The sequence below is a fragment of the Heterocephalus glaber genome, unplaced genomic scaffold, assembly GCF_053883595.1.
Source record: "Heterocephalus glaber isolate CG9 unplaced genomic scaffold, H.glaber_assembly_v1.0 deba00001141, whole genome shotgun sequence".
NCBI lineage: Eukaryota > Metazoa > Chordata > Mammalia > Rodentia > Bathyergidae > Heterocephalus > Heterocephalus glaber.
This window is the reverse complement of record NW_028258201.1, coordinates 694906-716367: the sequence shown is the minus strand read 5'-3', so window position 1 is coordinate 716367 and position 21462 is coordinate 694906. Positions and strand designations below refer to the sequence as shown.

At 54.6% G+C, this 21462-nt stretch overlaps 1 protein-coding gene across 2 annotated transcripts; it reads left to right on the top strand.

Moving 5' to 3' along the window:
* Positions 1 to 1265: 1265 nt before the first annotated feature.
* On the top strand, positions 1266 to 20437 carry CUNH6orf15 (chromosome unknown C6orf15 homolog). 2 transcript variants are annotated; one of them, XR_015450990.1, is made up of 3 exons: positions 1266 to 1412; positions 1598 to 6766; positions 15724 to 20437. XR_015450990.1 is itself a non-coding variant. In XM_004847166.3 (2 exons), the coding sequence occupies exons 1-2, from the start codon at positions 1346 to 1348 to the stop codon at positions 2419 to 2421; spliced, it is 891 nt and encodes a 296-aa protein (XP_004847223.1). In that variant the 5' UTR covers positions 1266 to 1345; the 3' UTR covers positions 2422 to 15680. The 2 variants fall into 2 exon arrangements, 1 of the variants encoding a protein (XP_004847223.1); XM_004847166.3 differs by lacking the exon at positions 15724 to 20437 and having other exon boundaries at positions 1598 to 15680.
* Positions 20438 to 21462: the final 1025 nt, after the last annotated feature.

The window sequence follows — 21462 nt, the reverse complement described above, 5'->3', positions numbered from 1 at the left end:
CATCCCAGCCCTGGCTCGTTTTTATCACAGCCCACTCTCAGGGAAGGAATTCACTCCGAGAGAAGCACACACATCACCTGAGCAACCTGATCACCTCCCACCTCCTGCGGCCTTGCTCTGACCACACTGGGGACTCCTTCAGCCAAATCAAACCACAGCAGAACCTAAAGCAGACAAATAATGACCGGGTCCCCACGTCCCCATCAATCCAAGAAGCAGCGATTGAGTCGTGGCTGTCCGACAGGAGGGTTTAAATGTCCCCCCGCTGCTGCTGGGGAACAGCTGCTCTCTCCCTGTTTCTTGTATTCTGTGCACGCTTCTGACCACATGTGGTAGGCAGAACGGTCCCCCACCCAACACCCCAAAGATGTCCGTGACCTCATCCTGGAATCTGTGCACACGTTAGATTGCATGGCAAAGGAAAATAAGGAATTAAGGTTGTTAGTCAGTTGTTCTTCAAATAAGGGATTATCCTGGATTATCTGGGTGGATCTAACATAATCACAGGGTTTTTAAATTAGGGCATGAGAGGCAGCAGAGGAAGTCATAAGGCATGGTATGGAAAGACTTGTTTGGGGCTTGGAAGGGAAAGCAAGGGAACCACGAGCCACGGAACAGGGTGGCTGGAGAGGCTGGAGGGGTGGGGTGGGTTCTGCCCAGGAGCCTCCAGAATGCGAGGCAGCCGGCTGACACCGAGCTCTCCATCCACAGAGCCCCGTGCTGGACTTTGGAGCAACGAACTTGTGCTGCTGTATCCCAATAAGTTTGTGGTACTTTGTTAGAACAGGAACAGGAACAGGAAACTAATCTGACATCATCTCAGAAGAATGGGACTGGGCTTGTTTCCCTCAGAACAGATGGTAGGAGCAGCCCCTCAGAGGGGGCTGCGTATACCCCAGATCCTCCTGTGGACTGGGATCAAAGAGAAGGCGCTATCGGGATGATGTGAGAGGGGCTGAGAGTCAGAGAGAGAGAGGGGATCACGGGTCTTTTAACTGCTGAGAGAAGCAATGAAGACATCGGGGACCTGAAGGCAAAGTCTCTGTGGGCTTTGGGTAGGGACCAGGGAGGGGCAGGGCTGGCAGCCCAGGACCAGCCACAGACCAGGACACCTGGGACAAGAAGGGGCAGGAGCTCAAGGGAAGGCCAGGTGGGGAGACGCCCAGCGTCCTCGGGGACATTCAAGTGACACCTGTTGCCACAGACCATGTCGAGAATCAGGGTGGAACATGGGGTGGCATTGTCTGCACGGCCGCGGCCTGGCCTGTTCCTGTGGCCCCCGCCCCGCTGATGGGATAAAGGGGCCACGGGCTTGGGGCTGAGGGAGGAGCTGGAGCTGAGCAGGATGCAGGGCCGAGTGGCAGCGCGCCGGGCCCTTCTGGGTCTGCTCCTGGTCTGTCTGCATCTCCCAGGTGCGGAGGCTGGGTGGCCTTGGGCAGGAGGCACTGGGCCCCAGGACTGGAGATGAGGAGAGGGAGAAAAGGCAGGAGCAGCGCAGAGGGCCCATCCCGGGGTCTCACCTGAGGGAACGGGAGGAAGGCGGGCAGGGAAGGAGTTGGTGCCAGCACCCGCCCACCAGCCGCTGTGTCTTCCCCAGGCCTCCTTGCCCGGAGCCTCCGAGCAACAGAGGAAAAGGGGTCCCCGCACCCGGTCTGGGGCACCGACCTGCCTGTGCCGGGACAGCCGCCCTTCACCGGCCGCGCCAACGCTGGGCGTCCTCAGCCCAGTGTGGACCCCGGGCCTGATGATGTCGTGGGGCGTCCTTCCAAGTTCAGCGCTCCTCCAGGTGGCCCCCCAGCTGCAGGACGTGCAGGGAGGCAGATGTGGCCTCCGTCCTGGGGGCTGCCCCCCGCCGAGTCCTGGCACCCCGAGGCCCCTTGGCCGATGGTGGCCAGGGCAGCTGAGGAGCATCTGGAGCAGGCGCTGCCGGAGGAGCTGGCCTACCTTTCCAGTGCCGGTGCCCCCGCTCTGTACAGTGGGTCTTTGCTGGCTGCACTCTCTGGAAAAGCTGCACAACCCTCACCAGAAGCTTTGCCCGACCCCCAGGGCTTGGAAGCCAGATGGCTGACCCTGGTCAGCCAGCTGGGGGCCCAGGGAGAGCTCCTCGCCCAGCGCCCATTCTGGTCTCTTATCTATCGGCTGCTGCCTGGTCTCCCCTGGGGGGCCCTGAACCCCAGTGTGCCTTGGGGAGGTGGAGCTCTCGGGACTGGGTGGGGAACGAGACCCATGCCCTATCCTTGGGGTAGCCATAATCGATTCCCAGGTAACAGCTGGGGTAATATCAACCGGTACCCAGGAAACAGCTGGGGGGATAGCAACCGGTACCCAGGAAACAGCTGGGGGGATAACAGTCGCGATCCGGGTGCTAGCTGGGGGAATATTCCTCCCAGGGGCGTCAGTCCTCCTGGCCCTTCTTGGTAGATCCCAGCTGGCTTCCCAAGTCCTCAATACCTTGGCTTGCAGCGGAGTTGGAGCTGAGCACAGGGTGGGGAGACAGAAAGGGAAGCTGCCCCGCCCCGCCCGGGGGTGGGACCGGTCTCAACCCGCGTTTTCCAGCCCTGTGCCGGCGCGCACCGCCCCCTGGCTGCCTGGTGCTGATCTCCAATAAAACACGCAGTTCTCGGATTGGGCGCTTCCCGTGTCCTTGCTTCCGGGCCCCCTTCCGAGCCGGCCCAGGTCCTCAGGGTGGGCCCAGGCGGCGGAGTCCCCGGGTCTCGCCGCTCGGTGCAGGCGGGGAGCGGGGCCCAGCGAGGGGAAGGGACCCGCAGACTGAGCTCTTGAGGAGTGAACAGCACCCAGGCCCAGGAGGAGGGCGAGGAGCGGACGCCCGCCCTGCGAAGCATCCGCCGCCGACGACCTGGGGTGACGCGGTCCCTGCCCGCCCCGTCGCCCCGCCTCCCTCGGCTTCCCGGGGCGGCCGGGCGGGCGGCTTCGGTGGGAGGGCTGGGGTGCTGGGTCCTGGGTTCTCGTTCGCTCCGTGTGCTTGGCCCTCAGGGATCCAGGGATCCCAGGTCCGGCCGGGCAGCCTGTGGGAGAGGAGGCCGGAGGAGGGCGCGCCCAGGCCCGAGGAGGAGCACGGCGAGGGGAGGGTGTCCTGTCCGCTGTCCCGCTGTCCCGCTGTCCGCTCGCCTCCTCCCCCATTCTTCTCCCTCTGGGGCTCTCGGGTTTTCCTAGCTGTTTTCGGCTCCCGACTCCTCCACAGGTCCAAGCGCCTTCTTTCAGGATTGAGGGCTTGTTTTTCTCTATCGCCCTTCTGGTTGCCCCACTCACGCTTGGATATTTTTTTCCTGTACGGGGGATTGAACCCATGGCCTTTGTATTGAGCCACGTGGCCCACCTTTTTTATTCTGAGACAGGGTCTCCCTAACTCCCTAAGTGGCCCAGGCTGGGCTCAAACTTTCTTCTTCTTCTTTTTTAAATAAGTAACTGGGTTTTTTTTTTTTTTTTTTTGGTACTGGGGATCGAACTTGGGTCCTTGCCCTTGCGCAGCAGGCAGCGAAACCTCCGAGCTAAATCCCTGGCTCAAACTTTCAATCCTCCTGCCTCAGCCACCCAGAATGCTGAGATTACAGGTGTGTGTCACAACACCCGCCAGGACCTTTAGATTCTAAATCAACAATCCCCTGCTCTATTCCCCACAGGACCTTGTCCACTGACCCTTTCACCCCAGCACCAAGAACAGTGTTGGGGAGGCCCTCAGCAAGTAGGGGGATCCTCTCGTCTCTCCCTCTGAGGCCTCCAAAGGCCACGTGTCCCCGGCTCAGCCCCAGCTTGGGCATCCTGGGAGGTGGTGGGAGATGTGAGAGGCAGGAGGTCTTCAGGCCACGGGGCGGGGGGAGTGCGTGTGTGTGTGTGTGTGTGTGCGCGCGCGTGTGTGCGCTCTTGACGGCAGGGCTGCGGGACCCTGGCCCTCCCTCTCTCTTTGGTCCCATGCTCACCATGAAGTAAGTGTTTTGCTCTGGCTCTTGGTGTCACCATGATGTGCTGCCTCCCACAGGCCCCAAAGCAACAGGGCCGACCGCCATGGACTGCACCTTCCAAAACTGTGAGCTCAGATAAGCCTCTTCTGGTTATGAGTGGATCGCTTCAGGGATCTGTTAGAACAGAAAGCTGGCTAACACCTAAGTCTCTGCTGTTTTCCCTCCTCTTCCACTTTGTTCCCGAGCCATCCAGCTGCACACAGAGTCTAACCCAAGCCCTGCCAGTGCCCCACTGACATTTTCTCTGCTCACACAACGCTCCACAGTTGGTCACTCAGCCCTCATCCCTGTGTGACAAAGGTGACTCAGAGAGACCAAGCAACTCACACAGGTTACAGTGACGGGCAGTGAATCTGACCTCATTTTCCTCATCTGTCCAGGGAGTGTTCAAACACAATATGCAGTTAGCAGAAATATCAACTGACTTCTGTCACCTGCGTCAGGTCCACTGCAGGGCCCCTTGTGCAGGGAGATACTGAGGCCCAGGGTGGGCTGGGAGCCCTGAGCTGGGGGTGAGGTTGATCTGCAACTCAGTGCTGGTGCTCCCAGAAGCTGGGCTGCAATGGTGGAGGGTGCTGGGCAGCTGTGGGCGGTCGCAGCGGAGCGCTGTCTGGCTCAAGGCTGGTGCCTCAAGGAAGGGCTGGCGACCTCGTGTATAACGGAGGTCCGCTGCTAGTATGCTGATTGGTACATTTCTAGTAGTGCTAAGAAGCTGTGGCTGAAGCAGGAGGGGTCATTTCTCCCACGAGAGGAGGGAAGGTGCCAGGGTAGACAGAGCAGGTGTTCAGAAGCTGGAGGACCGGAGCTGCCCGTCGGGGACACATCGGGCACAGCCTCCCCTGCCATGCTGGTGTAGGCCGGCCCGTTAGCTCTGTGGGCCTCTGTTTCCTCATCTGTGGAACCGGATGAAAGCAGATGGCCGGCCTACTCCACAGGGTTGCTATGAAGTTGTATTAAGACAACGATGAGGCGCCCTTGCGGGTGGAAAGCCCTGCGCATGCGTCAGGGACGGCGGCCAGGGCGGTGCCGTCCTGCGGGGTGGCTCTCGGCCGGCCGCGCGCTGGGCGGCGCTTCGGGAAGTCGGGGCGGCGCCCGGTTTCCGGTCCCCCTAAGACGCGGCGGCTCCGCCCCCGGCTTCCGGAGCGGTGTCCCCAGGGAGCCGCACAGCTGTCCCCGTTCCGCGCGTGCGGGTGCCGGTGACTTCACTGACCGCGGGTGACAAGTTCAGGACTTGCTTTCCTCGCGGGGCAGCCGTGACAGCCCAGCCTGCCAGGCCGGGGTCGTGTTCCCTGTCGATGAGGGGACCCCGAATTCAGGACCAGGGTGGCTCCACCTCACCCGTGCTGGCTCTGGAGCTGCCAGGAAGCGGGCCGCCCGCCCAGCCCTGCCCGGCCGCTGTGCTCAGCGCCAGGACCCTCCGGGCCGGGCGGTGGGAGCGGGAGACTCCACCGGCCCCAAACCCGCTCCGCACTGGGCTGAGCCGGGTGCGGGCGTCTTTCCCTCGGAGGACAGGGCGTCTCACAGGGCCCGGCGCAGGCCCGCGCCCCTCGGCGACAGCTCTCGCCAGCCGGGCGTTTCTCACTCACACCCGCGGGCGACGGCAATGCTGGCTCCCACACAGCGGAAGCCCAGCCTTCGCGGCCTCGGCCGGGGTGCCGCTCTGCTCAGGGAGGCCTCTCCAGTCTGGCGCCCGGGACGTGGGGGACAGCAGGAGCTGCGAGCCCGCTAACACGTGCACGCCGGTGGTTCTGGTTTATTCACGGGGCCGCGCACCCGGCACCGGCACCGGCACCGCCATCAGTTTTCGTGCCTTTTCGTCTGCCCCCAAAGAAAGTCCGGGCTAATTCGCACTCAGTCCCCATCTTCCCGAAGCTCCCCAGCAAGCAGCACTCCGCCTTCTGTGCCTGGGGATCTGTCCGTCCTGGAAACCTCACACCAATGAGCACGGCAACATGCAGACACCGTGATCGGCTGCGTGGCTCAGTACAAAGCTTTCCAGTTCCCCCACGCTGCAGCGGGTGCCAGTGCTTCGCTGCTTTTTTTTTGTTTTGGGTACCAGGGATCGAACTCAGGTCTTTGCACTTTCGTAGCAGGCGAGGGAACCACTGAGCTAAATCCCCGGCCCTTCGATGCTTTTATTGTTCGTCCCTCCCAACTCCTTTGGACAGAGACCCACATTCTCTTTTCCTGTCATCAGTTGGTGACTGTGGGTTATTATGAACACCGCTGTAGTGAAGATTTGCACACAGCTGCATCTCATTTCTCGGAGATGTTTTCCTGTGGGTGTGAGGAAGGGCATCAGGACTCGGGCAGAGGGGTCCAACAGCAGGCAGACGTGTCCTGGTCAGGGAGACCCGGGGACACGCGGGGCCCAGGATCCCTGCCACCGCAGCTGCTGAGCACGGCGCACGGGACCAGTCCGGAAAGTGCTGTTTTCAAGTCTTCATCACATCTGGGGAAGCCGGGGAAGCCTTTCGACGGAACCATCAGAATCTGGTGCCGCTAAGTTGGGTTTTGGTAGGACAACCGCCCCAGCGCCTTGTCCCTGAGGAGCCAGCACGGGCATCCGGGCTTCGGAAGCCCTTCCCTCGGGCTCTGCCTGCGTGTCCCCACCCCCACTGCCCTCTCCTCCTGTCCTGTCCCATTCTTTGTCCAGGACGCCCAGAACCCGGAAGGGGCCCCGGGACCTGCCATGCGCTGACAGGTGGAGCTGCCGAGTCACGTGGCAGCTGTGTCCCGACTTCCACAGCGCGAAGTTGCACATTCAATCTACTACGCAGTGAGAGGTGCGTGGGTTCCAATTTTTTTTTTTTTTTTTTTTTTGCAGTACTAGGAATTGAGTTCAGAGCCTTCACACTGAGCTAAAAATCCCCAGCTCTTTCATTTTCTTCTTAAATTTTGAGACAGGGTCTTGCTAAATTGCACAGGCTAAGCTCAAACTTTCAATCCTCCTGCCTCAGCCTCCCAAGTGCTGGGATCACAAGTGTGCGGCACCACGCCGGGCCAAATGTTCTTATTTCTCCTAAAGGTCACACTTGCAGTGGGACTGCTTGGCTTTCTCGCCTTTCCCCGTGGGTTTCTTTTCTGCTTTTGTGGATGAGCATAAGCACTTACCTGGGCCTTGTGAAAGACGCATAAGTAACAGGAGGAGCCCGACAGCTCTCTTCGCAGCCAAGTGCATTTTAGGGACTCATTCTCTACTATGGCAGCCACCTGTGTGCCCTTTGACGCGGGTCTGAGTGTGGAAGTGACCTCAGGGCCGGCCGCAGCCTCAGTTTACCTCAGTTCACCACAACCACCTCTGTCCCCCCAGTGTGGTCCGAGGCTCAGCTGCCCCTGCCTGAGCCGTGGGGCGCCTCCATTTGCCCCTCTGTCCTGTCAGCTCCCCTCCAGGCTCCAAGGCCGCCTTGCTTTCTGCTACCACAGGGCACCCGCGTCCCACCTTATTCTTTCCTTGGGGCATGCAAGCAGTCAGCTGTGGCCTGAGCCCCACATGCTGAGGGCCCTTGTTACTTTAAGTGGAGGGCAGTATTTTTGAAAAGAAGTGTTAAGTTCCATCCCCGGTACCAAGAAAAAAAAAAGAAAGAAAGAAAAGAAGTGTTAACAATTTTATGAAAAAATAAACTTCATAACAAAATAACACCTCCCTCTGCCTGCCCGGGGACCTCAGCGTCTCCATAGCAGTGCCTGGCCCTGGCGAAAACGTGTCTTTAAATACCACACGCTCTTGATCCATTTGTATACAGCGGAGTAGGAATATTACTCTGCCATAAAGAAGATAAACCAGGTTTTTTTGCGGGGGGGCGGGTAAATCTTGAGAGTATAATCTTAAGTGAAATAAGTCAGACACACAAGTTTAAATATTGCATTGTTTCTCTTGTGTGAGAAACCGAAAGGGTAAATAAGCAAAATGGAGGGCCGGGGATTTAGCTCAGTGGTTTCGCCGCCTCCTGCCCAAGCAAAAGGACCCGAGTTCGATCCCAGGTACAAAAAAAAGAAGCAAAATGGAGGACCAATATTGGCAAGGAGAAGCACTTTCTCAAAAGGGAAGGGAACAAGAGAGGGGAGGAGAAAGAGAAGGAAGGGAAAGGGATTTTTAAAAAGAATTTAAGGGAAAAAATGGAAACAACTTTTGTAAATGTGGAAGGGAAGAAGGGTTAAAGGGAGGGGAGGGGAATGGGAAACAAAGAATTAGATATATTATGTACAGGTACAAATTCTCCATGATGAATGCGATCATTATGTATGGCAAACGTGCTAATAACAAATAAATTAATTTCAAATACTCTGTAGAAACGTAAGGGTGAAATAGGGTTTGAGGTGTAGCTCACTGTTGGAGCACACGCTTAGCGTGAGCAAGACCCTAGGTTCGACCCCCAGCGTAGGAAGGAGGGAAGAAAAAAGAAAGAAAGAAAGAAACGTAAGGGTGATCAGCAGCTAGATGAGAGAACTAAGGGTCTGGTGTGAAACGGCTGGAGCGACCTCTGGAAAGCAATCTCCCCGTGCAGAGCAGGGGGGAAAGCGGCCTTGCCCAGAAAAGGGGGGAAATCACGCTGCACAGCTTGAGTTCGGAGCGCGGGGTTCACGAAGACGTGAGAGACTGCGCCGCTCTCGCTGTCCAGCGGGCCAAGCCTTCAGATTTCTGAACTCTTCTCTGTGCTCCCCACGGCCGGCCGTGCGCAGCACCAAGCGCACAATGCAAAGAAACAAGCACACAGGGCCTCCCCTGCGAGTGACTCAGGCCAGGCCCTCCTCCCCTGCTCCAGGGCTGCAACCGGTTTCCTCACCTGCAAAATGGGGTCATCGGCGCCCGCCCGGGACGCAGTTGTTGCCATGACTCCATCAATATTTACGAGCTAGACGCTAATTTAGTATCGTCTTGGGCACAAGGACTCAGTAAAGCTTTGCTGCCTTGCTACTGTCACGAACCACTTTAATCCACACCGCAAATGACGGAAGGGTGGTGCAGGGGGCTCGGAGGTCGCTGTGACGCGAGAATGCAGGGTCTCCGCCTCACGGTGGGCCTGGAGTCCGCCCCGGCTCGGCCCGCCCCAAGCGTGTGCGCGTGTGCCCGTGCGCGTGTGATCAAAGCGCCGGGTGCGAATACGGATCTCCCCAGGTGAGCCCGATCTGCGAAGCCAACGCGAAGGGCTCCCGGGCAAGACACACAGGCCCCAGGCCGCACCTGACCTCCCAGGACGCGGCTGCCCAGGGGGAGAAGGGGCAGGGGGGGTCGAGCCGGGCAGCGGGCTCCAGGCCAGGCGCTTTGGGCCGACCGCTCGTCCCTCAGGCAGAGCTGTGACCGCACGGCCGGAGACGCTGTCTGTGCCCACGTGTGCCTCGAGTATGCAGCCGGGTGACGCTCGCCTCCCTCCCGTGGGCGTTAGGTGGATGACACGTGGAGGTCGTGACCTGCCTCACTGCAGTCCTGTGCGGAGGGAAGGGAGCCACGCCGGGCCTGTGCCCAGCCTGATCCCAGCACTCAGGGAGGCCGAGGCAGGAGAGTCCAGCCTGGGCAATTTAGGAATCTACTGAGACCTTGTCTGGAAATCGAAACTGACAAAAGGGCTGGGGTGGCCTGGGCATGAAGACCTGGTAGGGCAGGGCACCACCTGGCCCCTCAGAAAGCCCTAGCTTCACCCTCCACCTGGGCCTCTTTCATTGGAACGAATAAAAGAGAGCGGAAGGAATCCCTGGGGCCTTTGGATTTCTCCTTTGTTTGGGGCTTCTGCTTCTGCTGCTTCTTTTTTTTTTTTTTTTTTTTTGAGACAAGGTCTCACTGTGTAATCCAGGCTGACCTTGAACTCAAAATGAAAGCATTTCTGTGCACTTTGTGTATTTTTCATGGATTCTAACTCTCTAAACTTAGTTAATTAATTAGCTTGTGCTGGGAATTGAACCCAAGGCCTTGCACATGCTTGTCAAGCACTCTACCACTGAGCTATACGTATCTCAGCTCAAATTCTATGTTTCTCATAATTTCTTATTTTATTAACTTATTCGATGGCGGACAGCACTGCCCTTTGTCAGCTGGCGTCGCCCCAGGGTCCTTAACCGCGGCCTCTCAAGCAAGCGCGCTGGCGCGTTCTCACCCCGAGGGGGCGCTGTCGGCCCCATCCCTCCGCCTTGGACTCAGTAGCTGAGACGGGAGTTCCCGTCTTCACTCCCTCTTCTCTCCCATTAAGGCCAACAGATTTTTAAATCTTTATTATTAGCACAATAAAACAATTTTACTGTGGAAAAAACTTAACTTCCCTGAAAGAAAACAGGTCGATGAACCTCTTTATCTCATATGCAACTAAAGTTTGCTAACCCTGGAGCAGCTTTATTTCCTCACATTATGTTCTGTTTCACCCCTCTGAAAAAGTTATAGGGTGGAAAATTCGGTTTTTTTAGTTTTTTGAGACAGGATCTCACTATGTAGCTCAAGCTGGTCTTGAACTCACTGCGTAGCCCAGGCTGGCCTTGAACTTGCAGTGACCCTCCTGCCTCTGCCTCTTGAGAGCAGGGGTTATAGGTGTGCTCCACACCCAGTTTAAAATTGTCCTGTTTTGAAACAGGGTTTCACTAAATTGCCCTGACAGGGCTCCAACTTGGGACCTGCCTCAGCTTCCCAGAGTGCTGGCATTACAGAGGTGCCCCACCATGCCTGGCAACCGACAGCCCTTCAGAAATAGGAACCCAGGGCCAGAGATTTCGCTCAGCGATTCTGCTGCCTGCCTCGAAGGCGCAAGGAGCTGAGTTTGAGTCCAGTACCAAAAAAAAAAAAAAAAAAAGAGTGGTCTGTCCAGGGTCCTCACAGTTTCCTCCTTCACTGCACTAGAGGGGCAAACTGGGAGGCTCAGGAATTTACAAAAAAAGTCCCACCCTACACTGGCCAGTCCAGAATGCAGGCATGCCCAGGTGCACTGTTACAGAGAAGAGGCAGTCCATGGGTCCTGGAGTTCTGTGCTTGTTGGTTTGTTCCCGTACCAGGGATAGAACTTAGAACATCGCACCTGCCAGGCGCTGTGTCACTGAGCGAAATCCCGGCCCTCTTTGTTTGTTTTTTAAACCCAATGCACCTGGGTGTGGCACACCCCTATAATCCCAGCACTCGGGAGGCTGAGGCAGGAGAGTTACTTGAGTTCAAGGCCAGCCTGGGGCACATACTGAGACCCTGTCTCAAAAAACAAAGCAAAACAAAACAAAATTAAATAGACCTGGTACATGTCCAGTGCTTTAATATGTATTACCTCCTAAATGAATTTCTATTTGACTATTTTAATGTTTTACCAAATTTGTACACGCATGTAATTTGAAGAGCCAACAGGCTCCACAAGGCTTTATAGCAAAAGCCAGGGCCTCATGCCTGCTGGGCAAGCTGTCTACCACTAAGCTAGACCCTTCATTCTCAGTGGTTTTTATTTTCCTGTTTCTTAAACCTTGGTATCTATCAGTCAAGGTTCAGGCTCATGAAAAAGGAGAGGCTTTTGTAAGGGGCCTTAGATGCTTTTGAAATCTTTCGAAGGCCTGAAAAGGCAGGCGCTAAGCTTTCTGGAATGATATCCACTCCAGTGCACATGGACTAGGTTTTTCTTTGGTCACCTGTCATGAATTTATCACTGATTTTTTACTAAAATTTCCCCAGAGTGTAATTTTTCTCTCCATTCAAATGCATGATAATTACAGACATTCCTTGTTTAAGGATAGTTCCGTTCTTGCCACTGGGTTGTTCACTGAATTGGTCTCTCAATGAGGACTGACTTGTGCATAGTATGCACATTACTATATTCAGAACAAAGAAACGGTCAGAGTTGCTTTAATTTCCACAGCTCTTATGTGAAGTGTTGTAATGTATAACAGAACACAAAACTACAGTGCTGTACTGTGCAGTACAATCAGCAGGAACTACAGTACTGGGCTGTAGAAGAAGCCACCATAAGGCCTCACTGCCGCTCCTGTTCCTGTGTCCTAAGTCCGACAGTCGGTAACCAGGTGAGTCCTCAGACGAGGGAGACCTGTAATCACTTGCGTCTTTTCTCAGTGGCCTCCTCCTGAGCCAGGAAAGGTTCCTCTTTATTCCTCGGCCTTGGGTCCCAAACCCCTGCTTCTACCTGGGCCTGGCCTCACTCTCCCCACAGCTGCCTCCTGCACGCACCTTGTGGGGCCTCCGTTCACCCTGCTCCTTGGAGGACCCCGAGTCTTCATCTCCCTGGAGCTACGCCCCACACCGAGGGAACACAGAGCCCCACTCCCAGGGCTCTGAGCACACACTCAACTCAATTTCCTCTCCCTGACTGCTAGTAACTTCCTGAGGAAAGGGGCAAAGGAGAGAAATTGAGGTTTTTCTGAAAATGTCTTCTTTATTATTATCACAGTTGATTCATAGATTTGCTGAAGACAGACTTCCACGTTGTCATATCACATCTGTTTGAAAGCTTTCTAGTCTTCTAGCTTCCAGTGCCACCGTTAAAAAGCCCTGTACCATCTGTATAAGTCAGCGTTCAATTACCGTGACAAAATACCTGAGATAATTCACTTAAAAGAAGGAAGGTTTATATTGGCTCACGGTTTCAGAAGTCTCAGTTCATAGTTGCTTGGTCTCGTGGCAGCTCGCTATGTCGTGGTGGGAGGGCACAGTGTAGGAGGCCTACTCACCTCATGACAGACGGGAAACAGAGCAAGGAAGAGGAGGGGCTGGGGTCCCCATATTCCTTTCAAGGCCATGCCCCCCAGGACCTAACTTCCTCCCACTGGCCCCACCTCCTAAGTGTTCCAACACCCCCAACAGTGCCACCGGCTGGGACTGAGCCTTCACTTCCCGAGGCTCTGGGAGACATTTAAGATCCTAAATAGAAAAAAAAAAAAAGATCCTAAATAGAGTGTCACTGGAGTCTCGATTTTTTTTTTTCTTTTTTGGCAGTATTGGGGATTGAACCCAGGGCTTTTGCACTGAGCTACATTCCCAGTCTTATTTTTTGATTTGTTTTGTTTTTCTGGAGACAGTCTCCCTGTGTAGTTGAGGCTGGACTTGAGCTCACTATGTAGCCCAGGCTGGCCTTGAACTCAGCAATCCTCCTGCCTCGGCTTCCCTAGTGCTGGGATCACAGGCGTGCGCCTCCACACGGGGCAACCTCTTGTTCTCTTTCCATATGACAATATCCTCCTTTGTTTTCTTTTTTGTTTTGTGTAGTACTGGGGATTGAACCCAGGGCCTCCTCCTACTTGCCAGGAAAGCTCTTGGCCACCTACCCACATCCTAGCCCTTTGCATTTTTATTTTCAGACAGAGCCTGTGTAGCCCAGGCAGGCCTCGGGCTTGCTTCAGCCTCCTGCTTCAGCCTCCTGAGTGCTGGGATGACAGCTGTGTGCTGCGGTGTCCAGCTCCTTTCATTTTTATGCAGCAAATTTTATTATTTGCTTCTTTGCGCTGTCTCCGTTCCTTCAAAGACGTTTTCACCACGTCTTTCACGTCAGTGGCTTCCGTCTCAAGATGAGCGCGATGGTCACCAGTGACCGCTGCTCATTTAACCCGCGCTGTCCACTGCCGGGACCGCGGGGGAAGCAGCTCTCCGCGGACGGAGCGCAGTAGCAAGCTTGGTCATTAGAGGGCACCAGAGGGACGTGGAGGAAAGCGCTCCTGTCGCAGGTGGCAAGGGCTGCGCTTAGTGTCTCATGCGGTTGAGGCTGGGCTTGGACTCACTATGAAGGCCTGGCTGGCCTCGAACTCGTGGCGATCCTCCTGCCTCAGCCTCCCAGAGCTAGGATTACAGGTGTGTGCCACCATGTCAGTCAACCAGAAAAAAGTAAGAGAGGAATGATTTTGATAACTAAATAGGTTAAACAGCAACCACATTATTATAGAAAGTAATTGTTCTTGGCAGATGTCTTCTAGAATCAATTTGGTATATTTCAAGTAAGCATTTAGAAAATTAAATTTGTACACTTTGCAGGGTTTCTGGGAAATTGGTTTCGACCCCAGGAGAGCCACTGAGTGAGGTCTGAGTGTTCTGTGTCTAGTGACTCCCTGACCCTGGTTTGGTTTTTGCGTTTTTCCTCTCAAAGTAAGAAGGATTCACTGGGCGTGGTGGTGCATGCCTGTAATCCCAGGGCTCGGGAGGCTGAGGCAGGAGGATCACTGCAAGTTTGAGGTCAGCCTGGACTACATAGGGAAACCGTGTCTTTAAAAAGTCCAGGAAAAGGGCCGGGGATTTAGCTCAGTGGTGCTGCCGCCTGCCTTGCAAGCTCCTGAGTTTGATCCCTGGTACTAAAAAAAAAAAAAAATCCAGGAAAACCAAAAGACCAAAGCAAGAACAATTTTAGTTCTGTGGAGACACGATTGGGGCCAGACTGCCCTGCTGCGGCAGAGCTTTGTGACTCGGCTGGACTGGGTAATCTCAGGAGCCAGCTGGCGCCATCCCAGAGGGAGGCGTGGCACCGGGCTCGGGTGTCTCCTGGGGACACGGGGCCCAGCCAGTGGCTCCCGACCGCGCGCCAAGTTCTCCGCCAGCAGCAGAAAGACCCACCCGGGGCTGCCAGCCAGTGCCAGCGGGCTCTGGTGGCGACGCCTATTCATAGCCTGCAGGGACGGAGGTGTTTTAGACGAGACTGTAAGGGGAGTGTGGTTCTCTCTCCTCTGCGTTCTCAGGATTCTGTCTCCGTCACAGTCCTGTCTGGCTGTCTGCCGGCTGCTCCTGCACTGCCCTTTTTAGCCCTCCCTGGAATCCCTCCCACCAAGCCAGGTTTCTGTTCTGCCCTTCTCTCTGTCTAAGTTGACGAATCACATGAAATTGGTCATCAAGTATGCTACAGAAAGTTTGTGGAGAATTTTTCCTTTAAATTACCTAGCGTTCTTGTTTGTTTTTTTGTTTGTTCGATTGGAGACGGGGTCTCACTATGTAGCCCAGGCTGGCCTCAAACTCACAGTGATCCTCCTGCCTCAGCCTCCTGGGTGCTGGGATTACAGGCGGTTACCACACCCAGCCTGGTTTTTTTTTTTGGTACGGGGATCGAACTCTGGTCCTTGCGCTTGCGTAGCAGGTGTTGTTGTTTTGTTTTTTGAGATGGGGTCTCAGAGTAGTCCAGGCTGGCCTTGCAGCCCAGACCCTCCCGCCTGGTCTTCTGGGCACTGGGATGATAGGGATGCCCTGCTACACCTGGCTGAGAATTTTCACCTTGAAATTACCTTCTGTTCCTTGCTAAAGACACAGCCTGGGAAATTTATTTTAGAATTTGCCACCGGGAAAGGTTCTGTGTGCTCCCGCTTTGCTCATAAGTAGCACAAGCTGCTCAGGTCCCTCTTTTCGCCCAGTTGTCGGAAAATTTAAAGCAGCAACTTTCCCAAATAGCTCAATATTTCCATCCCCAAGCTTTGCAATATTTGTAGTCTCCTTTTTCCTTGCTTTATATGTGTAAATTTTTCATGTATGCTTATTTATTATTATTTTATTATATGGGCTTTTGTTATAGGCCACTTCAGGTAACCTATGGAAAGAATGAAGTATAAATAAATATACATTAAGAGTCACCCTTCTAGCATCCTTCTGTGTGTGGTGCTGCACACCTGTAATCCCAGCACTCAGGAGGCTGAAGCAAGAGGATTGCAGCTCACACAGGGGGACCGACCCTGTGTTGAAGTCGTCCTTCTTGGGCTGGGGCTGTAGCTCAGAGGTAGAGCACACGTTCGACCTATTCGAGGCCTCAGTTCAATCCCAGCCCTGGAAAATCATGGTCTTTCTCTCTGTAAACTCTGGATGTCACAGGTGTACACTCGCAGCGGCCTGGCTGAGTCTCCGGAAGAGGACCCTGGCAGCCCAAACTCAGGAACATTACCAGAAAGAAGCAAAGTGGTTGCTCAGAAGCTACATGAAGCAGGAGCCGGTCAGGACGTTAAGGCCACGCAACAACTGCATGGTTCCTCTCTCCGCCCCTCCACCTCCGCCCGCTCCTCCCACCCTGCTGGACAGTCCTTCCTCGCCGTGCCTTGGGCCTTGCACCCAGGGAAGGCGGGTCTCAAGGCTGCTGCTTCTCCCTTGGTGGCACCTGAGGATCTGCTGAGGCCCCCGCTGCGGAGGCCCTGCATCCTCCCTCGCGTCTCGCCGAGTTGCTCCCGGTTTGAGAGGACTCTCCAAAGGAGAAGCAAAGTGAGGTCTATTCCGGGTGGGAGATGCCAGGTGCCTTCTCGGGGGCGTTGGCTGGGGAGAAGCCTCACAGCCCCGGAAAGGGCAGGTGCTGGGCCTCTTAGGGTCCAGGGTTACCGGAGGCGGGGCTGCTTGAGGCCTGGGCCCAGACTTCCGGTGTTGTGCATGCCTGGGGCTTTGGGGGCGGGCGAACTGTCCCTAGGCTTTTCTTACCTTGTGACGCTGGGTCCCAGCTCTGGCTGGCTCTCACTCTTTCCCTCCAGCTGAAATCTCCCTTCCAGGCCTGGCTGCGCCTCGAGGTGGCCACATAGGACAGGGTTCGCTGGGCTCTTTGGGGCTCGCTGTCCAGCGCTGCTCAGCCTGGTGACTGTGCGGCCTTCGTCCTGCCAAGGCTGGGACTCAGCTGCCCAGCCCAGCCTCCTCGCCTGCACCAGCAGGTAAACCAGCCGGTCTCCCCCCGAGGGGCTTGGGCTGTCAGACACCAGCCTGCCACGGCCAAGGGCTCTAGAAGCCCTACACTGGACAACAGAAAGAGGTATGATGAGGGGTTTATCTACATAAAATGACACTGCTTGACACCTACAGGTGATGAGAAAATTCTGGATCTTTCCTGATCCAGGGGCAGGAAAGGAAGATGGAGCATCAGTTGCCAGGGACACTGGGGCCCCAGCGGCTGTGCTGCATTGACCATCATCACGTGTTGTTTGAAGGGTCATGCTAGGGGAAAACGATAGTGATCTCTTTATCTAACCACGGTCAATGCAGGACAGCCAACGCATGGACCATGTCTGCCAAAGTGGATAAACGGAGCAACTGAGGCCGAGGGAGATGAAGCTCTCCTGAGCAGAGCGGGACAGGACCCAGGTTTCTTCATGTTTTACTGGTGTCTGTGCTCTGCTGAGACAGCTTCCTGGGCTCACCGGCACAGGTGGCAGCTTGGCAGAGGCCACCAGAAACCCATGGTCCCTGGGACCAAAGTCCAGAAAAGGCAGCACCTGCTCCTGGCACTGAAGCTGGCGCATGTCCCAGAATTAGCTCTTAGCAAGTGACCACAGAGTGGAGCAAACATTTACCTCCTACTCGAGGAGACGGAGCCCAGAAATGTCAAGTGGCCCACCACGTCGCTTACATTATGTAGAGTATAAAACATAATCATTTTTATATTTAACATCTCTCAGAAAGGGATAGATCTTCTCAAAAAGGACGCCTCTGGGCTGGGGATGTAGCTCAGTGGTTTTGCTGCCTGCTGCGCAAGTGCAAGGACCCGAGTTCGATCCCCGGTACCAAAAGAAAAAAAAGGCTGCCTGTTATACTCAGCGGCACATGGTGTCATAGTTGGCTGACTTTCTTTTTCCTTTGGAGACAGGGCCTCGCTGTGTAGCCTCGGATGCACAGTGCTCCTGCCTCAGCCTCCCAGTGCTGAGGTCGCTTACGCCACCAGGCCCGGCAGCTCTGCTCCTTCTCAGCAGTATAGAATGACGCTCTGTCTTCCAGCGAGTGGAGCCTGTAAGCTAGTGTGAGATGGTTTGCTGCACCTCCATGCCAGCAAGTGCCAGTCCAGGGTGGAGTCAGGGTGCCGCCCTGAGCGGCCACGGGTGCCCAGAAGCGAGGGACCAGTTTCCAGGAGTCCCCAACCCCGGGCCACGCACAGTCACTGCCACTGGTGGCTCGGGAAGGTGTTCATGAGCAGGACGCAGCAGCCACAGCCTCTTTTCCCCTGGGCTTTGATCGCCATGGATACTGTTTCCATAGTTGCCTTGACTGTCATTACCTTTTTCTCCATGTTTTTTGTGCATGTTGCACATATATTCTGATCGGATTTTCATCCGTGTCAATTTAACAATTTTCCATATCCAAACCTTCTGTCATTGCCAGTTTTCATTGATCATGACATTCACAGAATTTCACTCTATTCGTGAGTTCTGCTTTTGAAAGTCTTTGCAGCCTCCGTGATCTGGTACCCAACACTGCCTTCCACTGTTGTTCCATTCACTCCCCGTGTCAGCTGCAACCGGCTGCACACAGGGAGCAGATACTAATCCCAACCAGGGAGAATGGGTCAGCTGTCTGGGCCCGAGAACAGAGCCCCTGCTCCCCGCTGCAGGCACAGCTCTGGGCCCTCGCCTGTGTGGTCACCTCGCTGGTGGGAATGCCACTGCCCAGAGCTGCCCTGGTCTCCAGCATGTGTGCACTGAGGCATTTTGCATCTACATAACAGCACCTGTAGCTCTGCCTGGCGCTGTAAAGGCAGAAGCTATTTGCATGGCTCTCCAGGGAGTCTTCAGAGCTGGCTGCGAGTCCTCAGGAAAGACCTGCGCGCAGAGAGACTGAGTGAGTCCCGCGCTCCTCCGCTCAGGTGTAAAGCGACTTGGTTCGGGTCACTGCCCCCGCCGCTCCTGGTGGGATTTTGAGCTGGAAACAGCTTCTCTGCTGGTGTCTAGTCATCACACTCTCGGACAGTGGGCTGGGATGCTGGGAATATTTTTTAAAAATATTTGTTAAAGCGCAACTCACTAGCAAAGGCAAACAAATGCTGTAAGTGTCGAAACCGATGATGTATTCATTCCCCACTCTGCTCTGTCGGTGCCAGGGTGATTTTTCTGTGCCGTAACCATTTGCAGCCTGGGGCTCCCCTGGAGTGAGGGTGGTGTCTGCTTCTTCTCTGGGTGCAAACCCAGAACCAGTGGAAGAAAGGCCCTGGGCCTGTCCTGGCAGGCCTGGGACAAAGGTTCACGCCTGCGGTGACTCGGGAAGCGGGATTGAACAGCTACTCTCACTTGGGCTTCACTGCAAATGAGGCAAAAGTAGCGGATCCTGGAGCCCAAGGAACGAGCTGAGCTCCTTTCCTTTCTCCCTTTCTTGGGGGAGGACGATTTGTTTGCCTGCCCTGAGCCTCAGTCCTTTCATTCCTAAGACAGTTGCCTTTCGTTTGTTTGTTTGTTTTTGGTACCGGGGATCAAACTCGGGTCCTTGCACCACTGAGCTAAATCCCCAGCCCCAGGATGCCTTTCGTAATGTGAAGGTCAGAAGGGTCAGGGCTCCTTCCCCCAGATCACACAGAGAGCTCTCTGAATGCGCTGAGCCTCGCCTGCCTGGGTTATCCTGTCCTTGGGGACTTTCCCGCATCTGCAGGGCCGAGGTCCCCTCCGGGGTCCACCCCAACACACACCTCTGTTACAGCTGCTTCGTGACTGTTGCTGCTCTCATCCCTGGGCACAAGTCCTGTCAAGTCGGCCTCCAACCCCGTTCCTGGCACACACTAGACACTTAAGGGAATCTTTCTTTGTGTTTCTAGACAAGAGCAAAACAGAAAACATAGCAATGAAGAAACCCTGTGTGCATGCATTTATCCCAAAATATGCATTTCATCAAATCTAAGGTGATATTGGGGAGAAATGCAGCATTACTGATGTCCTGCCAAGGAGGAGGGAGCACTGCTGCCTGCTCTGTGACACCACTGATAGTCGCACACGTGCCCACGAGGTGACAATGCCACACCGAGCAATGTGTGTCTTGGCTGATCCCTGAGTATCTGCTTGGTTTCATGCGTAGTCCTCTGACCCTCGTCCTCGAGGGACTGACGTTCTAGTGGAAGGAGACAGGCAGTGAGCAGCAAATACACCAAGTCCAGTTTGCCACCAGCTTCGTAAAGGAGATGAACAGGGCAACAGACACGGGAAGAGGGGTTTGCTTTAGATAAATCCCCTGTATCACATTTGAGAAGTAACTCCGTTTCTCCTACGGTGTCAAGCAGCACCTTAAAAAGGGAGGCTGTAGAGTTGCTGCTGTGGGGAGAACTTCCCCAAATGTTCTCGTTGGCAGAGCCGGGGCCTGGACCCCATGAGCACAGGGACATGGGGACAGGGACACAGGCAGACAGGGAGAAGCCAGAGCTAAGATTAGAGAATTGTCTCTAAAACACTGGCTAAGAGCACTGGCTCTCCTGCAAGCAGGCTTGAGGTAGAACCTGCTCAGTGCTGCCTCACCCTTGGTCTTCAGCCAACGGCTTGTCTCGATTTTGGTTTCCTGATCTGTAAATGGGTGAGGAGAGAGCTGTCCTTGCTGAAGGCTGCTTAAGCACAGCAGAGGAGACAAAATGCTTTCCAAGCACTTGGCTTTGGACTTTGCACCTAGCAGATAGTCAATAAAATGCTCATTATTATTCCATCTCCATCTTAAACATTTAGAGGATCACTTGTGGCTGGTGAGTTGCATCTTGTTCTCCCCAGTAGGAGGGATCAGAGAGTCTGAAATAAGAATCTCAAGTCAATTGCTTGAGTCTAGTGGGTGAAATTTTCATTTATTTATTGTGTATTCTGTTTGGCTGATCCTAAAAATTCTGATGACCATTTACAGGAATGAACACAGCCAAAATGCGAAAATACATTTTTAAAAATGGAAGAGCCAGGCACGGTGTGCATACCTGCAATCCCAGCTATGAGGAGGCAGAGGCAGAAGGATCCCAAGTTTGAGGCCAGGCTGGACAACCTAGTTGCAAAATTTTATTTATTTATTTACTTGGTACCGGGGATCGAACTCCGGGACCTTGCACTTGTGAGGCAGGCGGCGGAACCACTGAGCTAAATTCCTGGCCCTCAAAATTATAAATCAAAAACAAAAGGCTGGGGTGTAGCTCAGTGGTTATGGTGCTTAACCGGCATGCTCAAGGCCCTGGGTTCAATCCCCAGCACAGCAGCAGCAGAAGAGGAAAAGGAAGAGGAATGTAGATCAGAAAAGATCAAGACCAGAAAGGAAAACAGAAAGCTGCTGTGTAGCACAGAGAATTCCTGGGGGAATGGGAACACATCTGTTCTGAAAGCACTAAAACTGAGAACATCAAAAGCACCCCAGTGGGGGCCAGCATTTCTAATACCTTTGTTCTCCCAAAGGATTTTTCATTGTTATTCTCCCTTAGTATGCAGTGAAGTGTTTTAAAATTTCCAGCCTGTCTGAGCTGTGGTTCGGGCTACCTAGAAAAGTGAATCTTTTTTCATGTGGTAAAATCAGACAGGGGGATGCTGGGCCTGTGTGCCACCCCCACACCCCAGAAGGAGGATGTGGCGGTGTCTCCCGAGGAAGTGAAAAGCCTACTGAGGTGCTGAGGTTTATCAGCGCTGAAGGATCCCTTTTCTAATGCTACAGTTCCCAGTTGGTTTATGATGTGCTCTTTGTTATACGCTGGGAACACACATGGACGCACGTGCGTGCACACACACCCCTCTCTCCTGAGACCAAATTCATCTTTCTTTCTGCCTTTTGGTTTATCTTTCTTCTTCCTGGTCTTTTTTTTTTCCCCCATTAAGCTTATTGGTACATTTTAGGTATAAAATACAGTTACATTCATCATTGGGATCTTGTACC

What these genes read in the sequence shown, in the direction of transcription:
- CUNH6orf15 (XM_004847166.3), top strand. Translation starts at nt 1,346, where the DNA reads ATGCAGGGCCGAGTGGCAGCGCGCCGGGCCCTTCTGGGTCTGCTCCTG. An exon ending in GGTCTGTCTGCATCTCCCAG is followed by an intron (nt 1,413 to 1,597) that starts GTGCGGAGGCTG and finishes TGTCTTCCCCAG; the next exon opens with GCCTCCTTGCCCGGAGCCTC.